This window comes from Cucumis melo, chromosome 2 (assembly GCF_025177605.1).
Source record: "Cucumis melo cultivar AY chromosome 2, USDA_Cmelo_AY_1.0, whole genome shotgun sequence".
Lineage (NCBI taxonomy): Eukaryota > Viridiplantae > Streptophyta > Magnoliopsida > Cucurbitales > Cucurbitaceae > Cucumis > Cucumis melo.
Window position 1 is genome coordinate 5,596,788 of NC_066858.1, and position 19,135 is coordinate 5,615,922.

The following is a 19,135-nucleotide window of genomic DNA, read 5'->3' on the forward strand; positions in this document are numbered from 1 at the left end:
AGACAAAAGTGTAAATTCAATGCTAATCATTTTTACTACCCAATACCATTTTTTAAAAGAAATATGTATAGTTCGATCAGTGTAAGAGTTCATAATCAATGTGAGAGCACAAGGTGAGAGTTCGATCTCGTATTCTACAATTGCCTAACTAAAAATAATTATACTAGGGAAAAAGTTGAAATCAACTTTGGTGAATGTATTTGATGATGTCTTAACTACTTACTTACGGTAATATATAAACTCTGTTTTTTTTTTTTAAACAAACTCTATTAAACCGAGCAAATTAGTCACAAGGAAAGTTCTCAAGAAGAATAGTGGATAACCATTCAAGAAAACAAAAATCTTAATAGGCCTCATGCACTTTTTGAACAAAAGAAGAAGGCAAGACATCAAAAAATCTTAAACGATGCAGGCAAGAAAGTGAGCCGCAAAATTATAAGCAAGATTACAATTAACAAAAGAAAAAACACCTAGATGATGCATAGGTCTCAATGTAGCATAAACCACATCTTTCGTCTCTAAAGGATTAGCTGATAACTTGATGACAATATTAATCTCGATTGAATCAGATTCAACAATTAAGGTATCTTTAAAAACTTTGAAGTCCAGATGAATGATAAAAGACATGTTCTGATGACCCCACCTTCCAAAACTTCTATACAGATCAGCCACGATCAATGAACTTGTGACCAATATAGATAAAAGAACCACAAGGGTCATGAATGATTCACCACAACCCTTAAAACTCTTTTTTACCACTCCAAAGGCATGAACATTAAGCTCCAACTCTCCTTTGGAGGGGGACAACCTATCAACTATCATAATTCATGGATCTCTTGTACCTCGTTGACATATAAAACACAAACCCTTCAACTGGACTATTGGGAAGAGAATTATCGATCATATTAAGCACTTGTTGAATGTCAGACTTCTTGCAACTAGATCCCAAACTGAGAAGGTAACTTTTATGGTTCTACAGATTCCACATCACACTAATGCTTTCAAAAGGTCATCTTTTTGAAGATTGTTCAGCAATCCATTACCGACCACTCCTCCCTAAACAGCAAATAAGCCAAGTAAAAGAGGGAGCACAACACACCAAGCTTTTTGGAAAAACTTACACATTTGAACCATATAACTTGTAGTCTCTCCCTTAAGTTCCAACAAAATAGACAAAAATAATGTTAAAATCAATCTCTTTTTTCCAATATCATCACAAGTTGGGAAGAGGAGTAGTTGATGATCCTTCACCTAAAAATTTTGGCTCTTAGAATCGTCTTTATATTCTAAAAAGCCTTCTAAAGAGGAGATTTTCCACTCAACAAGGTAGAAGATCCACTTTTAGAGGAATTAAGTTGGGTAGCTAGGTGGTAAACACGTACTAGATAACAAACATTTTTTGTCTTGTTAATTCTAAATAATCTCCAGAGTTTTAGAGATAATTTCCTAGAAGGGTGTTGAGAATGTCCTCAACAACAATAATCAGAAAGTTCTTCCTAATAGTTGAAACCTTCTAGCCAATTAAGTCATCACGTAACTCTTTCGACTCTTTTTCTTTTGAGATCATTGCTAACCCAAAAAAGTTTACAATTTGCTTTATCTCCATTCATCCAAGGATCTTTAGCAATTAAGATGTGGGTTGTGTTTTCCACTTTACATAGTACCCCCTTCATAAAGGATCCCTGCCGCAAGGATGCTTTTCCATGTTAAAGGAGGAGGTTAAGGTTAAAACAAGGGTTAAGATTATATAAAAGCCAAATGAACATAACAACAAATTTAGACGTGGACTAGTAAAAGGTTTAGACGTTCACTAAGATATTAATGATAAAAATTTGAAACTCATTCCATATTTTTTAAAAATAATGCTAACTTATTACTTACACACAAAATTCAATCATTTACTCCAAAGTTGAAAATATGGAATTCCATGGTTTATTTATTATTATTATTGTGAAGGTCCCATTGAAAACAATTGAAAACATAATCATACTTGTGAACAACTTGGTTAAACATAGGTTCAAAAGAGTTTGATCCTCGTAATATTTCAACTAATTCTTACAAAAGAAAATGTTTAGGTGTATTATATGCCTATACATTTTGGGAACGGTTGGGACAAAGATTATCTAAGGCTGTAAATATTATTTAAAAGCTTTCAATTAGTTATTGTAAACACTATTTCAAAACCCTTAATTTGCTACGGTATTTACTATTTGCTACAACTTTTACTAGTTGACATTTATCATTTTTATTATTATTTTTTACAATATTTACTATGTTCTTATCAAACTAAAATAGTTTACATACCAAATACATACTATTATAACCAAAGCTAACATAATCTACATCTAAAACATAAACTATCCTAATCAAACTACAATATCCTAACATTATAATAACTCATTTCTTGCCCCAAATATCCACTTAGAGATCATGTGACAGCATGCTAACATATATTTATTTTTCTTTTTCTTTTAAATGATAATGAACGTATAAAAGAATCATAAATCAATTAGGAAAAAAAAAGTTTACAATGAACTTATTAAATGTTCAAAGAAGTATTTTGATAGTTTTGTTGGAATATGAAGCAAGTAAAATGTTAGATTTGATAGAAAAAAAGCTTTTCAATGAGGAGAAAGTTGATTAATTTTCCAAAAAAGTTGGGTTCTTTGTCATTCACAAAAAGGCAAAATTTTCAATTTTCCATTTTAATTCAACGTTTTACAAAAGAAGAAGAAAATTTTCTTCCGGTCTCTTCTCCACATTGTCCCATTTGCTCCTCTCGCCGGTCTTTGATTTTGATTTTCCGAATCCTTCACCAAAACCCTAAACCCTTTCAAATCCAAATCCAAATTCTGTTTTCAACCTTCAATCAGTTCTCCAATGGCTACAAATCTTGCTTTCCGACTCCGATCACGTCTCCTTTTGCAGTCCTCATCTCGTTTCCGCACCACTTTTCATCAAATCCAATCCCCCCACATCCCCAAATCTTCCCCTCTCATCTCCTCTGCACTTTCCGATCTTCGTCGAATACCCGATAACCCCATCTTCAATCTCTCTGGATTTCGCTTCTTCTCAACTGCCCGGCGGAATCTGACCCGTCCCAAGCACGTCGACATCGGAGCTCGTGCCAGGCAACTCCAGACGCGGCGGCTCTGGACCTACGCTCTGACTTTCAGCTGCATCGCGGGATTCGTCGTCATCGTTCTCAGTAATTTTCAAGAGCATCTGATGTTCTATGTGACACCCACCGATGCGCTGGAGAAATTCTCTGCGAATCCCGCAAAGAACAAGTTTCGTCTCGGTGGTTTGGTACTTGAAGGCAGTGTAACGCATCCAGCATCGTCTTCTCAGATGGAGTTCGTGATAACGGATTTGATTACTGATATGTTGGTTCGACATCAAGGGTCGCTGCCGGATTTGTTTAGAGAGGGGCATTCGGTGGTGGTGGAAGGTTTCCTTAAGCCATTTACCGATGAGATAAGGAATGAGATCTCTACGAAGAGTGTTTCGGAAAAAGCGAGAAGTGAGAAATATTATTTTTCGGCTATTGAGGTTTTGGCAAAGCATGATGAGAAGTATATGCCGGCGGAGGTTGGGGCGGCAATCGAGAAGAACAGGAAGAAGATCGAGGAAGGAGAATTGGGGGTGAACCACGCTTGATTCAATGGGTACAATTGTTCTAAATTATTTTTTCCCCCTGATATTTGTTTCGGTATACATACAACAATATCTTTGGAGAACATGATGAGTTGTTGTACTCTATAGTTAGAACTTGCTTAATCAAAATTCTTGTGAGGTAGTATATCCTTTGGGTAGGGTGAGAGCAATTGATTTTGTTTGAATTTGAGGCATCTGGTCTGACCGACATCTCAATTTTTTCTTGTAATACCAAAATCTTTGGTGATTCCTTATAACATTGAATAAAATGAAATTACTGATGGATGTTATGTCCTTTTCTTACAATTTCCTTTTCATTTTTGAACTGGTTTCTTTATTCTTATATTCAGATCAGATGTAAGTATCCTTTTATTCTGACAAACCACCAGAGAGTGAAGGTGGTATGCAATTATCCTTGCATTCAGACGTCCTAATTTATAATGGAAGTTTTTAGCATGAAAATTATTGAAACACGATGAGAAAAAGTTTAGCATAATTTATAGATTCAGATGTATTTTCAGTGTATTTAATACTTTTTGGTGATATACAAATTCTTATAGCATGTCGTTAGAGTGGTGTATTGTTGTATCCTTGTCACTTTTGTTTCCCTCTTGTGTGTATGTTTATGGTTTCTTCTTTTTAGACTATGGGCATTGTTTTAAAAAACCTTCTTGGGTGTGCGCCTACGCTCAAGGCGCAGGTCTAGCCCTTCGCCTTGGAAAGGCGTGGCTCACAAAATAAGGCACACTCCTTTTGTGAAGCCCCAAGGCTCAAAGCCCAGGGGTTTGGGGTTTTTTCATTTCTTTTAAAATTAGTAATAATTAAAGGTTTTCCTTCTTTATTAACTAAAAGAATCAAGTTTACTAAGCCTAAATACAAAAATTCTTGAGTTTGAGGTCATTTTTTCTATATTTCCACTTCGACTGGTAATATTTTCATATGCAATGCACCTCACCAAGAAAAAAAAAGGAAACTGCACCTTTTTATGCACCTTGCGCCTATTACACCTTGGGCATTTTAGAAACACTGACTATGGGGTTAGAAAAGTGAATGCTTGGTTTGCAAAGGAGAGAACCTCATTTTCACCATCTTTCTAATTGTGTCTTTACTTTGGCTTATCTAGCATTTGTTACGAGTATGATTTATAAATGGTTCATCCTATATATGTCTTTTCAATGGGACACTATTTGTAGTATAGTTTTTACATTTTTATCTATTTCTCTGTATATTATTATGGAATTTCTTTTTGTCATAAAATGGTAGACTTTAAACTTTGTTTTGAACCTTCTCTTCTATTTGTTCTAGTTTGGCCACTTTTTTCTATTTTTATTTTAAGTTTTGCCTTCGTAAGAGAGTTTCCCACCAGCTCCTTTCTTGTAAGGTCTCACATATTTATCTAATTTCTTATTGGTCTATGAAAGAAATTACCTCGAATAATTTGGCAAAAGAGTTTCGTAAGAGGAAGCGTTTGAAAAATTGTAGGTTCCATAACTTCATATTGCTGGGAGTATGTTGTATTAATAATCAGACCTGGTAACAATGACTAGGTAAGAGTCAAAATTGTGCTGTTTTAAGGGCCTTACAGAGCTTTCACTTCAATTTCTGTTACCATTTAATGCTATCTGTTCAGATTGAAGAGTATTTTTAATCATTATTTTAAGCTATATTGGATGTTTGGTTTTTCCTCTTTTGATATTGCTTGTTGCATTGGATCCTATCGACAAAATAACAATTCGAAATAATCCTATACGTGGCTTTCAGGCATCAGGTTCCAGTCTCTCTTTCTTGAACACAAAAATTGATTTTAACGTAAGATTCTGAAAATTAGTGGTTCAAACTTGAAAGGCCCGTTGTTCTCCTCTTGTACTCTATCTTCACGTTCAGCTGTGCCTATTGAAAATGATGTGCTTTCTTTTTCTGAAAGTTACTCATCTCCTTATTTTATGCATTGTTTGAGCAATAATAGATAGATAGATTGATAGAAGAGATTGAACTTAGATTCATACTGTTGTGTATACTCCTCTGACTCAAGTGGGTTGGATTATTTTATCTATTACATGTTTTAGAGCCTTTATTACCAATGTATGTTTCTCTAAGGTCTTATGATTGTAGCTAATCATCTCGACTCTCAAGACACTTGCTGGTAACTGCGATATTTTGATTTAGTTTAGTGGTATTTATTGATAGTAAACTTATAGTGATTTCCGATTAGATCCTTTAGGGAATCCATATTCTTCTGTTTGGTGCTTTCAACTTCAGTACTGGATTGTTTGATTTGTTGGAACTTCGACAGAAACGCTTTTCTTCTCTTTATAATTGTTCTTTGTTAGCACTACCGATTCCTATCGGAGTGTTATCATCCTCTGAAACATATTTTTCTTTTTGGAGAAACTCAATGTCAAGAACAATTCTTTATTGATAATACCCCTGAGGTTACAGACCAAAAGCATGTAGAATAATGCCCCAAATATATGGCCAAAAATAAACAAAAAAATAGCGCCAGTACAATGACAATAACACATACATACAAAACATCAAAAACCAATCATACTGATCAATGAGAAAGCAGGAAGATCTTGTATCTAATGCCAGAGAAGCGCAACGAGGTAGATGAACATTGATAGGAGAATTCCACCATTCGAAAATGTCACCTGAAATCCAGTCCCAGCATCCATAGCAGGTAATGGTGCAAGTCCTGCACCGTCTTGAGCTCTGGCCACTGCGAGCAGGAGCACCAGAGTCACCACAAACAGCCACATCGCCCTGTGGATGCTGAATCCTGCCATTAATGTCTGCACAGAAAACTCGAATTGAAGGTAATATCAAATTGCTGCTGCAGATAGGAGTGAGAGAACCAATATTTATACAGGCATATGGAGATGAATTAGAGATTAAATTGTTAGTGATTCATGAATTTGAGTTAACTGATCGTGATGTTGCTTCTTAGATGGCTTACAGCTCCATTTGAAGATGACATGTCAGCTGACATTGCTGCTCACAGGGCCCTATAATGTCTCTCCCACAGCTAACTTGAGTAATTTTGTGGTATCAGGTAAGCATTTTTGTGTTTCTTGTGTTTTGCTTCTCATTTAATGCCACTCTACCTTAGTACTACTTTCCTTTTAATTGAACTTTACTTAATAATGGCCAGTGGACTTTGTATTCATCTTTTTGATTTTATTACTTTAGATATTATTGAATGTAAATAGAATCTTTTTGTACCCTGTTTTTTGGTTTGCGGCTTCAGTATAGTTATTACTAGATTTTGAAGTTGCTGAAAATGCAAAGCTTAATCTCAATCCACTCCACTAGTGTAAATAGAACCTTGCGTTGAGTCAAATAGGTATGTGAAACAGATTTGAAGGGCAAATTGTAATTTCCATTCACTTGTCATTGTTTTCAAACACATTCATCTTTCCCACCATTTTCACGCTTCACAGTGTCATTCTAATACCAATTTTAACATTTCATCGTAACCTTTATTCCCTTCTAGTCTCTTAAACAAACCATTAAAATTCATCAAGGTTTAGTTCAAAACTCTACTTTTCATATATTTGGTAGTGCATTAATTTGACCATCGCAGATGCCTGTGTGTATTCAGGCTACACTTAACTTTGTTCACCCAAGTGAGTTACATGTTTGACACGTGACAAATTTTTCGTTTTAATTTCTTTTAATAGATTCTCTCTTTGTTATTGAGGGGATGCCTGAAGAGTTGTACAAAACTATTGCTCTTTGGTTTGAATCTTTTCGTTTTAGTATTTGAGGTTTTAAAAGTTTAGAAGATGTAAAATGAATCATTATGGTATGTGGTTATTATAGATTATTATCAATTTTGTGTTATAATAATATGTATTTGAGGTTAATAGTGTTATAGTCTTGTCTTATTATAGGTTGTGAGGTGCAGAATTATAGTTTGAGTTATGATAATATGTTTTTTAGTGTAGATTATTATAGTCTAAATTATAGTCTTCAATAAAATAAATATTGGTTATCTTAGATCATATCTAGTTTTTTTTGTACTATTATTTTTGTCATACATATATATTTAGGTACATGGAATATCATTTTTAAAAAACATAATTTAAACTATACATTTTACCAATTTATACAATTTTATAATATAACCTTTTTTGATATGTGATTCTATTAAATTTTATTAATTATGTTATTCATTTGATAAATTTAATATTATCTATATATATATGATTTTTAGATTTTACTAGGTTTTGAAAATGACTTTTTGTCGTAACTCTTTTGAAAAAATCATGGTTTTTTTTTAAATCATAATATGCTAATTTCAAATTGAAATAAACTAGTATTTTAATCTTACATTCAATTAGGGGAAATTATACTCTTTTTTTTTTATCAAGTTATATTAGAGAAATAATAAAAATCATAAAGGTCTTATTTTCAATTTTTCGCCTCTAAATTTTTTCCAACACTTTAATTTTTAAGTTTGAAAGATAGTTCTATGTTTTTGAGTATGTTAACTTGAGTATCGAAAAAATGAAAATTGTTATTAAACTATATTAGTGATTTCTAATGGAGCTAAATGAATATAATTATATGTATGTATGTGTATATATGTATATATTAGTAGAAAAATAAGAATTGTATGTGAAGTTTATTTTATATATATATACACAAATACATTAGTATTATCCTCTGCACACTAATTTTAAATTAAAAGAAAGAAAGAGATAATTTAAAAATGATAACCTAATAATAATAATAATGGAGAAAAAATCTCAAAAAGGAAAAAAAGAATGAGTTAAAAAATAATATTATTATTAAACTAAGAGTCTATTTGAGATAAGAGGTTTTCTAAAAAATTATAACAAAACGGCAAAATATTTACGGTGTATTAAACAATTTCGAAAACAAAAAAAGCCCACAGGCTTACCATGAAAAATACAAAAAATGTGTTTTGTCAACCACGCCGTCAACAACGCACACGTAATATATTTTTTCAATTTTATTGTTTAATTTTGTTATACGATCTTTTAATTTGGTTACATTTTTTCAATTTTCAATAAAGTTGAAGATGCCATGTTAGAGGCAATATAACAAATCAAAAAGGTGTTGCACTAGGAGCATAGTGGCATCATTCTTCTGAAGTTCAACACTCCATCACCAAGTTTAGAAGTAAGTTTAGAAGTTCCTTAAAATCAAATTCTGAGGCTTTGTTGATGTTTCTTCAAATTCGAGTTCAAGATTTTTATAAAGGCTCATTCAAATGTTTCTCCAAGACGGCGTCGATGGTACAGTTTTGCCTCCATCTCTCCAAACGACGAAGGCGCCCAATCGCTCCTACCAGGGCGGTGGATCTGACAAAAGCCCGATCGTCCCCAAGTAGAAGTTGAATCACTGACGGCGAAGTCATCTCTCCAAATGATTGCGAAAAAAAAAAAAGAATAATAAAAAAAGAGGAAAGAAGAAAAAATCCTAACTTTTTGAAGATGCGTTTGGAAGCAAAAAGAGATACGACAACTTTAATTCCTAAAAAAAAAGGGAGAAAGAGAAGTTTTTTTGTTTAATATTTCAAAAATTTTAGTTTTACATTCATTTTTATCTCAAATTTAAATTGGAGCTATAAATCTGACTTTACCCCAAGACTAAGATCTTGTATTTATCTCAAAAATTAAATCTGGTCATTTTATTCTCAAGACAAATTAGGGTATGGTAGAAATATAATTCTTAACTCAAATTAAAATATTGTTTCAAATTTTATAAAAAAAATCATTATCAAATTTATATTTTTATCCTTGAATCAAAGTAAGTCGAGGATAAAACCTCGAACTTTTCTCAAATTAAGAATTGGTCATATTCCAACCTTTATAGTTTGATTAATTTGATACGTCAAATTGAGCAAAAAAAAAAAAAATGTACGCATTTGGACTTTAAATTTATCTTTTCGAAATTCACATACCATAAATCTCGAAAGGAATTTATTGAATAAGAAATTTTGGAACCAATTACAAATTGTTACGTAATTTACTAAAATAATTGTATTTGAGATTAAGTAAAGTTGACATGACAAATTGGACAATTCTAATGATGTCACATGTCTCTTTTATCATAATTGTATCAAATTAATTATTTTAGTTCAATTAAATATTATTTTTGAATTAAAATTTAATTAAATCAAAAAAATAAACTTAATTTAGCCTAAAATTTTAAGGATTGATCTCATAAAAAGAAGAGTTCTGGTTGAAAATTTTTTACTCCAAAAGACAAATTCTTGCAAAGAGGTAATTGAAAAGGAACTTAAGATTCTCCGAAAATAAAGTGAATCCCTACTCAACATAATTTTATTGGATATCTATATATCTTACTAAATAAATAGTTTTATTTTTTTTTATTTTTTCATTTTCAAATTTGATAGTAAAAAAGAAAAAGTTTGGGTTCTGGTGGTCGCCATCAATCAGTAGCCACAGTTGTTGTTCCCTCCGGAGAAATTCAGCCAATTCGAAAATGGAGATGACCACGCATCACACATAGTTCTCTCTTTCTTCCCTTCTTCTACCTTCCCCATTCCCTTTCTTCTTCTACGGTTAGGGTTTCTAATCCCCTTTCTCTTTCCTTTCCAATTTTTTGCATCTTTTTTTTTTTTCTTGCTTTCTCTTAATTTTATTCCTTTTTTCTTTTTCTTTTTTTAATTTCTCCTTTGAATTAACACAGGGGTTTTGCTTGCACGCCAATTCCATCTTGAAGATCGGTCAAAAACCCTTGTTTTTAAGGGTTAAAGGGGTATGATAATTTCTTTTTTCTTCTTCTATGCCTGTGTTGTAACGTTTCTACTGATTGAATAACTAGATATGTGTTGGTAGAAATGTTTGAATATGGATGTTATTTATGAGCCTAGTGATGGAAGTATAGATATATGTGTGTGTGTGTCAGGATTGTTTCACTCTTGAATTTTGATTGTTTAATGCGGACTCTGTGGGTTGCTGATGGTATACTGATCAAGGCTCCGATAAAGATGATTTAGGAAGTGTTTAAATTTTCATTATAGATTTGGGTTTTTGAAATCATAGTTGGATGGTGTCAATTTTTTGTTATGAGTTTATGTTATTATGAGTACATGAGTCATTTGATTAAGGTTCAGTTGTGGATTCAAGCATCCTATTGTTGTTGTTTTTATATCCCACGACTTGTTTTGGGTTGAAGGTTGATTGGGATGGATAATATGTTGCTTTGGAGTTCAGATTTTTTTTTTTTTCTTTCTGATGAGTATTCTATGGATTTATAATTTAACTCAAGAGTGTTCAAGATATGAAGACTGGGAAATTATAGCCATTTTTCTCATTGGTGGCATGAAACTATAAGAAGAGCATTGATGGAATTTGTTTTTATCTCTATAGTGATTAATTAATTAAATTAAGGTCTTCTTGGTTTTTCGCTTTTGATAATTATGCTGGTTTTCTCACAAATTCTTTACCATAGTCTTCATCTTTCCTAATGAACACTTCAATTGTTAGCCCCCAAAAAGAAAAATTATTGTTATTTAGTTTTTAAAACTTAGCTTGGCGTTTGAAAGAACTCCTAAAGAGTAGATAACAAAACAAAGAAATTGATTGATGGAAGTAGTGTTTTAGTGTTTAATTTTCAAAAACCACAAACTCAAAATCAAATGATGATCAAATGGCGCCGAAGTCTCTTGATTCTTTTGGTCATCTTTTTGGTTTCTTGGTTTCTGCTGTTAATGTAGGAAAGACAATTCGTGGATAAGATGCGAGTCTCTTTTGATACAAAGTCATGTACTTATGTGAGGACAACCTTTTATGGCTACCTGTTCATGCTTTTCTTCTCTTCTATAATTTATGATTTTATCCTCGTAGCAAGTTTTATTCTTCCTTGAATTCCAATTTATAATTTGTGTAGTTTCTCCATTTTCCCGGCTTGTAGTTAATGCCTATGAATGAGATTAGCCTAAGAATTATACATTACCTTTCCATACCCCTAATTAATTGCATTACTGGTACCTCAAACATGCATAAATTACATTCTGTATCATCGTCATCTGTGTGGTATAGAGTTTGATATCCTCGAGCTCATACTAGTAATAGCAGATGTATTTGATATCAATCATGGCATCATCCTGATTCTTAGTACAGTCTACCTATTAAATGAAATTATGTATAGTTCTGTTTCCCACCCACAAGGAAAAGAAACAAATTCATGTGAATGTGTTGCAGGAGATTGATAAGATGGAACATGACGAGGCAAGCTGTCAAGCTCCCCCTGAGGGTCCCTTTCTATGCATCAACAACTGTGGCTTCTTCGGAAGTGCAGCTACTATGAATATGTGTTCTAAGTGCCACAAGGACTTGATGTTGAAACAAGAACAGGCTAAACTCAGTGCTTCGACTTTTGGAAGTATCATGAATGGATCATCTAGTTCTAACCAAAATGAAACCTTTGCCACCGCAAGTGTGGATGATCCAGTTAGCTTGGTGGAGCCTAAGATCACGTCAATGCAGGCATCCCCCGTGGTTATTTCTGATGAGAACAGTGGAGCGAAGCCAAAGGACAGGCCTAGACGTTGCAATAGTTGCAACAAGCGAGTTGGATTAATGGGATTTGACTGTCGTTGTGGTAACATCTTCTGCGCCATTCATCGTTACTCTGACAAACACAATTGCCCCTTTGATTACCGCACTTCTGCACAGGATGCAATTGCTAAAGCCAACCCGATTGTGAAGGCAGAGAAGCTTGATAAGATCTAAGTGAAAATCAGGCCAAAGGCGGGCTGGACCCCTTATAATGTGTTGATCTTTGTCGTCGTCATCGCCTAGATGATTTCTGCTTTGCTGCATGCATATCTTGTAACCTGTTGTGTATTGTTATATTTGGAGGGGAGGGTATGGAAAAATCTTTGCATCTTTGCAGTCTGAAAGAAAATGTAGGAAGGCAGTACGCCGGTTTCGTTGTTTTTCTTGTTCTTACAACGGTTTAACGTTATCAACATTAGCGTGTTACGTTACTGTATCGTCATAAAGTGTCTTGAGGAATACATATATGAATGCATGCTGCCCTTGTTTGATTTGTTTATGAGCACCAGTTGCACTCTGAACTGTTAACTGAACGGGAATTTTATTCTCGGTCATCTTTACATGGTTGGCTTAATCCGAATCAATAACAAATAATTTGGTCTTATTAATTAGATTAACTCAAATGATGGTAGTATTGTATTGTAATTCTAGTTCTTAAATCCTGGTACGTGATGGTTTTTACTAACGCTATATTTGTATCAATAGAGAAAAACCTGCTTTGGTATTAATGATGAGAAATTTGTGCGGAGTTGTACGTCTGAATATATTAGATATCTTATAGAAAAGAATTACCGTCATTCACTAATTAATTTGCTCGTAAGAAAAAAAAGGTTAAATTGGACGTAGAAATGAATGAATTGAATAAGCTTTGTTGTGGTGCTTTGTTTTATGAGTTTTTTTAAACAAATTTTTTCAAAAATAAAAATAGTATAAAGATATAATAAAATTTCTAAAAAAATTCATTACAGCGTAAAATAAATTACTATAAAAAATCGTAACTATCTTATCTTCTTATTTTTACGATTTCTCTGGCTTTATTTTAATTTTTTATATTTCAAAATATTCAAAGTTCATTTTTAAAGTCCGTTGTTGCTATCATTATCATTATTCTTTTTATTATAACAACCGAAGCGTAATTTTATTTTTAAAAATAATAAAATATTAAAATTATTTATAAAATATAACAAAATCTACCAATCTCGATTACTTTTAAGATTTTTTTTTAATTTTATATATTTTATAAATAGTTTGATTCCTTTTTCTATTCACAAACAATTTCCTTCAAAAAGTTATTTTATTTTTATTTAGAAGTTTATAAATTTTTTGTTTGACAAATGTAAAACCTTAATTAAAAAATTAAAGAGAAACAAGCAAAAATTTCAAATACATCAAACTAAATATGAAATCATAGTCACTGAACAGAAAATTTTGAAAATCAATAGACCAAAATAATTGTTCTGATAATTCCTTCCTTTCCATCCCTTAAATTCTAAAATAGAAAATTAGCAACACTAAATAAAAAAGAATATTCACGCAAATTTTGAAACACAACCAAAATTCTTAAGAATTTATAAAAGGCTAATGTATATTTACATATAAAGCATGAGAGGCTTTTTTTTTAAAAAAAAAATTAGAATACCACAAAACAGTTGCAAATCTTTTAAAACAAATCAGCTAAAAACTTTTTGTTTAAAAATATTCACCAATTCAAAAGAATCAGCATGAAGTCAAAATTTTGTTTAGAACATCACTTTCAGGCACTGCTCAAACTTCTGTAACACTAAAATATGAACAAAAATAGAACATATTTGAAACTCTTTTCCTTTTCTTTTTTCCTACAGATGGAACAAACAATAGCAGTGTATCATAGCTGATGCTGCCAGAGAGCACCTGAAAAAAGAAATTACATATTCTGTAAGCATATTTATTAGAGCTTATGATGAAAATCAAGGCCATTTTCCAAGCAATCAACTAAAAGCTGGGAAACATTCCATAGCCAAAAGTACATGATGCTCTATAATTAAATCTCATCTTATCAAAATTTGGGAAGAATCCTAACATGATGCTTTCTTTTTCTCCATGAGAATTATTTTGGCATAAAACACCTTGTCCCTGGAAATAGCACATGTTCTTATCGATCCTTTGAACCGGTACATGATTAGGGAGAGGAAGTAAAAGTTAGATTGCGAATCCACTTGATTCTGCTTCAAGATACTTACAAATCCTCTCCATCACTTCTCTACCTTTGGCACTGTTTTGGACGAATCTCTCTGCGCACCGTTGCTCCACTTTTTCGGCCATCGATGCCAGTGCTGACAATGGCTTGATTCGAATACTAGTCTCCTGTTTACAAATAGTCCATCCGTTCGGATTTTCTGGGTGAGGTTCGTACCTAATTTTCTCAACCACTTCTATGAATTTCTGGAGACTAATATTCCGAGTGGTGAGTTGCATTGATTGTGACCGAGCATCTACGACCGTGGATTCAACACAATGGCAAATATCCTGACCAACAATTTTACGAACAAACCATGGTCCAGGGGCATGGATGGTGATAGCACGAGTTGTATATAGCTTCCCAGATTCAGCATCTACCTTTCTATTCAAGGTATCAACTTCAAGAATATGGGACAATGTACGTTTATTTTCGGGATCAGCAAATTTACGCCAAGATGCACAAGTGACCCGTTCCCATGGGTGCTTGTAAGTGTACTCCTGAGAGTATGCTTTAACCATTGCTGTTCTCAGATACCTTCACCCTCTTAAAAGCAAAGTTAGTCTGCATATGAACAAACCGCTAAATTAATTGAACGCCTACAAATCCACTGCTAAATTAATTGTACGTCTAATGATTCAGCGGAGAAGCAATGGAAAAGGGAAAATAAAAACATCAATGAAGATAATGAATATGTACAAGACGTTAAAATCAAGACAGGACAGCACATGCGATGTAACATAGATAAAAAAAAAATAATAGTAAACATTATACATCATCTAAGACAGCAACAAGAAAAAACTAAAGAACTTGGGGATCACAGGTGCATAAATCAAATAAATGGGAACAGTAAAACTTTATTTGATCAAACCACCAAAAGTTATTTAAAATTCATAATAGTTCATCACAGAAACAGATTTTATCGTCAAACTGTAGTTTTCCCTGTAACTCATCACACTTTCTGAAGGGAGGTGTTGGCGTGTTGCTTCTAATAATCATTCTTGTAGTTCTGTTTCTTCACCTATTTGTCCAATACATTCATTCAAGTGATTCTCATTTTTAGAGAATGAATGGAGTACCAAACGAATAATTGTTTCAGATCAATCCGAACCTTGCAATCCTAAAGAAGGGATGGATTCTTCGGTACAGCCGCCTGACACTACTAAGGAAGTCAATCAGCCATTAGGGAAGTCGAGCATTAATTCCCTCCCTCCAAAAGCCATAATCAATGCCCATACAGCTGTAAAGCGCACTAAGACACGTAGTTTAATCAACATTTTTGGAGGGAACAATGAAGCGAAAGCCAATGGGTTGCATTTTAAAGAGGAAAGAGAGTTCTTTGACTGCTCCCTTTTTATTTGCCATCAAGAACCCAAGAACCTTCAGCCTAACTCCTCTGATTTAGTCCAATCGGCTAATTGCCAGAATTCTGCTGCTTCAAATTCCGTCGTTGGAAGGTCTCTCTCTCCTGCGTCTTCAGCACCAGTTCTCCCTTCTGCAAAGGCTGAGTCAGCGTCCATCACAGCTCCTTCTAAAAAAGTCTCAAGCCTCTCCTCTTCATCTGCGTATTTACCTTCTTCATCTCGGGTCTCTTTGGCCAGTGCCATCCAAGAGGTACTTCCGAAAAGCATAAAAAATCAAAGAAACCCCCGCTTCCCTTTTAAGACGTTGCCCAAGCATTTTGTTGGAAGGAGGCCGAAGGATCTCTTTCTTGTAAAGACGAAGATGTTGTCATCCCAAACTCCTCATAATTCTGATTTTTTAAAAGGTAATAGACACTCAAGGCCAGGCTTCTTCATCTTCAACTAGGGCAGATATCCTGAATTCAAAAAAGAGTTACTTAAGGGCAGATTTGATTTTAGAACAAAACCCTGATTCTTTGGAGGTTAATTCTACACAAATCCAAGCTCCTTCTCTTTCAAATTGAATCAGCCCCTCATAGATCCAGCTTTCCACATCTTAAATATTATGTTTTTTCCCTAGCCTCCTCAAAAGTAAAATTTTTTAGAGGCTCCCCTTGCCAATCTCCGGGCCCTCCATCTAAATAGAAATGTGATTCATATTTTGAGTCTCCTGAGCAATGTCGAAGATGATCATTTGGGAAAGCTAAATGAGTTAGAGGACCATTCTTTGAAGGACCACTTAGAAACTGATCTCGACGACTTGTTTCAAAATGAAGAAGATTTGAATAATGGAAATCAAACATCTCGAAACCCCTCTCAGCCTAAGTATTGCAAAATTCCAGCCCATTTAAAGTTGATAGTAGAAAAATGCAAATTAGTTTTTATTTGAGATCTGATTTCAGTCACCTTTTGGTCCAATAATTGAGTACTTTATAAGATTCGAAGGTTGCAGATAAAGAGATTGGTATTCAAGTCTCTTGAACGCTTAATTCAGAACTATAAATATTCAAGAAAGAGAAAAAATTTCTGAATGATTTTGTTAGCTTAAAAGTTAACTTTTCGGATGTTTTGTCTTTGCCATCATGATTATCAGGGGAGGGAAAAGATCTCTAGGTAAAAATTATTTGGGTTCGATAGTTCTGAAACAGCCGATTGCCTCTTCTTGGTGCGTGCTCCCTTCTCCTTTCAAATCGAAGCATGTGAAATTCAAAACTTCAGTCTGAAGTGCATTTGTTTCGTCAAAATGTTTATATTTTCTTGTTATTAAGCTCTTTACTAATGTTTCAACTCTATGTTGTTTTGGTTCTTTCATTGTTTCTTCTTTGTGATTGTTTGTTGGTCTTTTTCCCTTCTGTATTGCTCGAGTTCATCTTTGTTTAGTTTGTTTGGATGATTTTGTCCTTTTCTTATTTTGATCTTAGTATAATACTCTTGTACTTTGAGCATTAGACTCATTTATTATTAATAATAAAGAGGCTTGTCTTCATTTCAAAAGAAAAAGTCCTTAAATTCTCGTCCCTTATTCTTAAATTGAAGTATTCTCAAATCTTCTTAGTTTAGACTAAACTTTCCACCTAAGAACCCTTAGACTTCAAATCTAAATACTTAACCAAATGAACATCCAAACTTCGTTCAAAGTTGATGGGTCTTTTATATAAATAAGCTCTTATACCCAACCCAATATTTACAATTTAAAAGATTTAGATACATTCACAATCCCAACGTCAAACTGACTAATCAATAACTTAGGAGCTTACCCAAACGCGTCCCGAACAATCTTTAAGTGGGGTGAACAATGCTTTAGAGTTCTCCAAGTTTCCAATCTTGAGGTAACGTCATGTCAAACTAAATGGGTATTCACGAAACTTACTAAAATTACCCAAAATCTTACCAAACACTTATCAAAGTAGCCTTGATTCCAACGCACAGCAATCTACCGACCTTCTAAGTTTGAAATTTAGCATCCAATACCATGGATTATTCAATATTAGCACCAAAATTAGATGGATACTCATCACCCACTCATAAACTTAGAATCTTACCCAAGTTATGCCAAAATGCTCCCAAAAATCCAAATCTATCGTCAAAATGTAACGGGTATTGTGAAATCAAAGCCGAAACTTAATGGGTAGTAGAGAATCTTCAAGAAATCCGATTAAAACAAAGAAATTTTACCCGGACAGAGCGACACCGTTCAAGGCCGTCGGCTTCAAATCGGCCTGAAAAGTTGCGGTGCGGCGTGCTGGTCGTCTTACGGTGAGTCGAGCGACGGAACGGTGGTCAGAGTTCGGTTAGCGGCGTCCACGGTGGCCAGTTGAAGAACGAGAGAGAGGAAGTTGATGTGAGAGAAAGTTTCGAGAGGGAGGCTGTTGTGTTGGATTAGCACGAAGAAGACGAAGGAGAACTCTTCTTTGTCCATAACATTATTAAACAATTAACAGAAAAGACTATAATGCCCTCCACCTTAAAAAACTAAACTTCATTTTTGTTTTTTTTTTCTTAATACTTTCCAACATTTACCAAATCTTTTATCCACTCCAAATTACTTCTAAAATTCCTCATCAAAATTATTCAACCTTCAACAATAAAAACATATTCCAAAGTTATTTTCACATGTTAAGAACCACTAATATGAATAAAATAACAAGGGGATAAAGAGCTCACACTCCCTTCCTCGTTGCAACTAAAGACAAGATATCAATGTTTCAATAAATGTAAAGGTTATTACAATCTTAAATCATACTACCTTATAAAGTTACAAAGTGATTTAACGAAATAATCATTTTTAGATTACTTTACTTCTCAACAAAAAAAAATTACAATCTTGTCCGTTTGGGCCTTAGATTAGGTAGGAGTGGAATGAGTTATCTAAACTGTAACGACCTAACTTTTTATACTAAGCTAAAACCATTATACTAAAAGAAAATAAAAACGTTCTTAACCAAAATGGAAAAATAACACTAATTTTAACTGAAAACCTCAAATTCTCATTAATATTTTAAATAAATAAAAGTATGTAGAAATAAACCTCTAAAAATAAAATGAGCTCTATCTAGTTTTAAAAGAGAAATAATCAAATAATACAAAAAATACTAAAATTATAACCGTGGAGTAAAAACGGAAGCAAAAAGTTTCCCTATGGCAAGTCGCAATTACTTCTTCTCATTTGTCAGCTTCCTTCTATCTCTACCTCTACCTTTAAACATAAAAAGAGTGAGTATAAACATATACTCAATAAGGGATCTACTACTAGTCCCACTAGGTGTCTGTTAACTTCCCATTAGAGTCATGTAAAAAAATAC

The 19,135-nt window shown here is 33.4% G+C and overlaps 3 protein-coding genes and 1 long non-coding RNA gene across 5 annotated transcripts; 3 read left to right on the forward strand and 1 right to left on the reverse strand.

Annotated features, from left to right (window-relative positions):
* The first annotated feature begins 2,684 nt into the window (after positions 1-2,684).
* LOC103492039 (cytochrome c-type biogenesis protein CcmE homolog, mitochondrial) lies at positions 2,685-3,963 on the forward strand. The gene has a single exon (XM_008452217.3). It carries the CDS (start codon positions 2,881-2,883, stop codon positions 3,658-3,660), a length of 780 nt encoding a protein of 259 aa, XP_008450439.1. The 5' UTR covers positions 2,685-2,880; the 3' UTR covers positions 3,661-3,963.
* Positions 3,964-4,978: 1,015 nt separating this feature from the next.
* LOC127148082 (uncharacterized) lies at positions 4,979-7,654 on the forward strand. Its single transcript, XR_007818707.1, has 2 exons — positions 4,979-6,473; positions 6,605-7,654. It is a non-coding gene; the product is annotated as an uncharacterized LOC127148082 (long non-coding RNA).
* A 2,392-nt stretch (positions 7,655-10,046) lies between these two features.
* LOC103492038 (zinc finger A20 and AN1 domain-containing stress-associated protein 4-like) lies at positions 10,047-12,714 on the forward strand. Of its 2 annotated transcripts, none has more exons than XM_051081649.1 (3): positions 10,047-10,213; positions 10,375-10,410; positions 11,859-12,714. In XM_051081649.1, exon 3 carries the CDS (start codon positions 11,871-11,873, stop codon positions 12,387-12,389), a length of 519 nt encoding a protein of 172 aa, XP_050937606.1. In that variant the 5' UTR covers positions 10,047-10,213; positions 10,375-10,410; positions 11,859-11,870; the 3' UTR covers positions 12,390-12,714. The 2 variants fall into 2 exon arrangements, with proteins under 2 accessions (XP_050937606.1, XP_008450437.1); XM_008452215.3 differs by having other exon boundaries at positions 10,048-10,213; positions 10,342-10,410.
* Positions 12,715-14,020: 1,306 nt separating this feature from the next.
* On the reverse strand, positions 14,021-18,261 carry LOC103492037 (uncharacterized). Its single transcript, XM_008452213.3, has 2 exons — positions 18,009-18,261; positions 14,021-14,994 (listed from the first exon to the last, which is right to left on the reverse strand). Exon 2 carries the CDS (start codon positions 14,949-14,951, stop codon positions 14,394-14,396), a length of 558 nt encoding a protein of 185 aa, XP_008450435.1. The 5' UTR covers positions 14,952-14,994; positions 18,009-18,261; the 3' UTR covers positions 14,021-14,393.
* Positions 18,262-19,135: the final 874 nt, after the last annotated feature.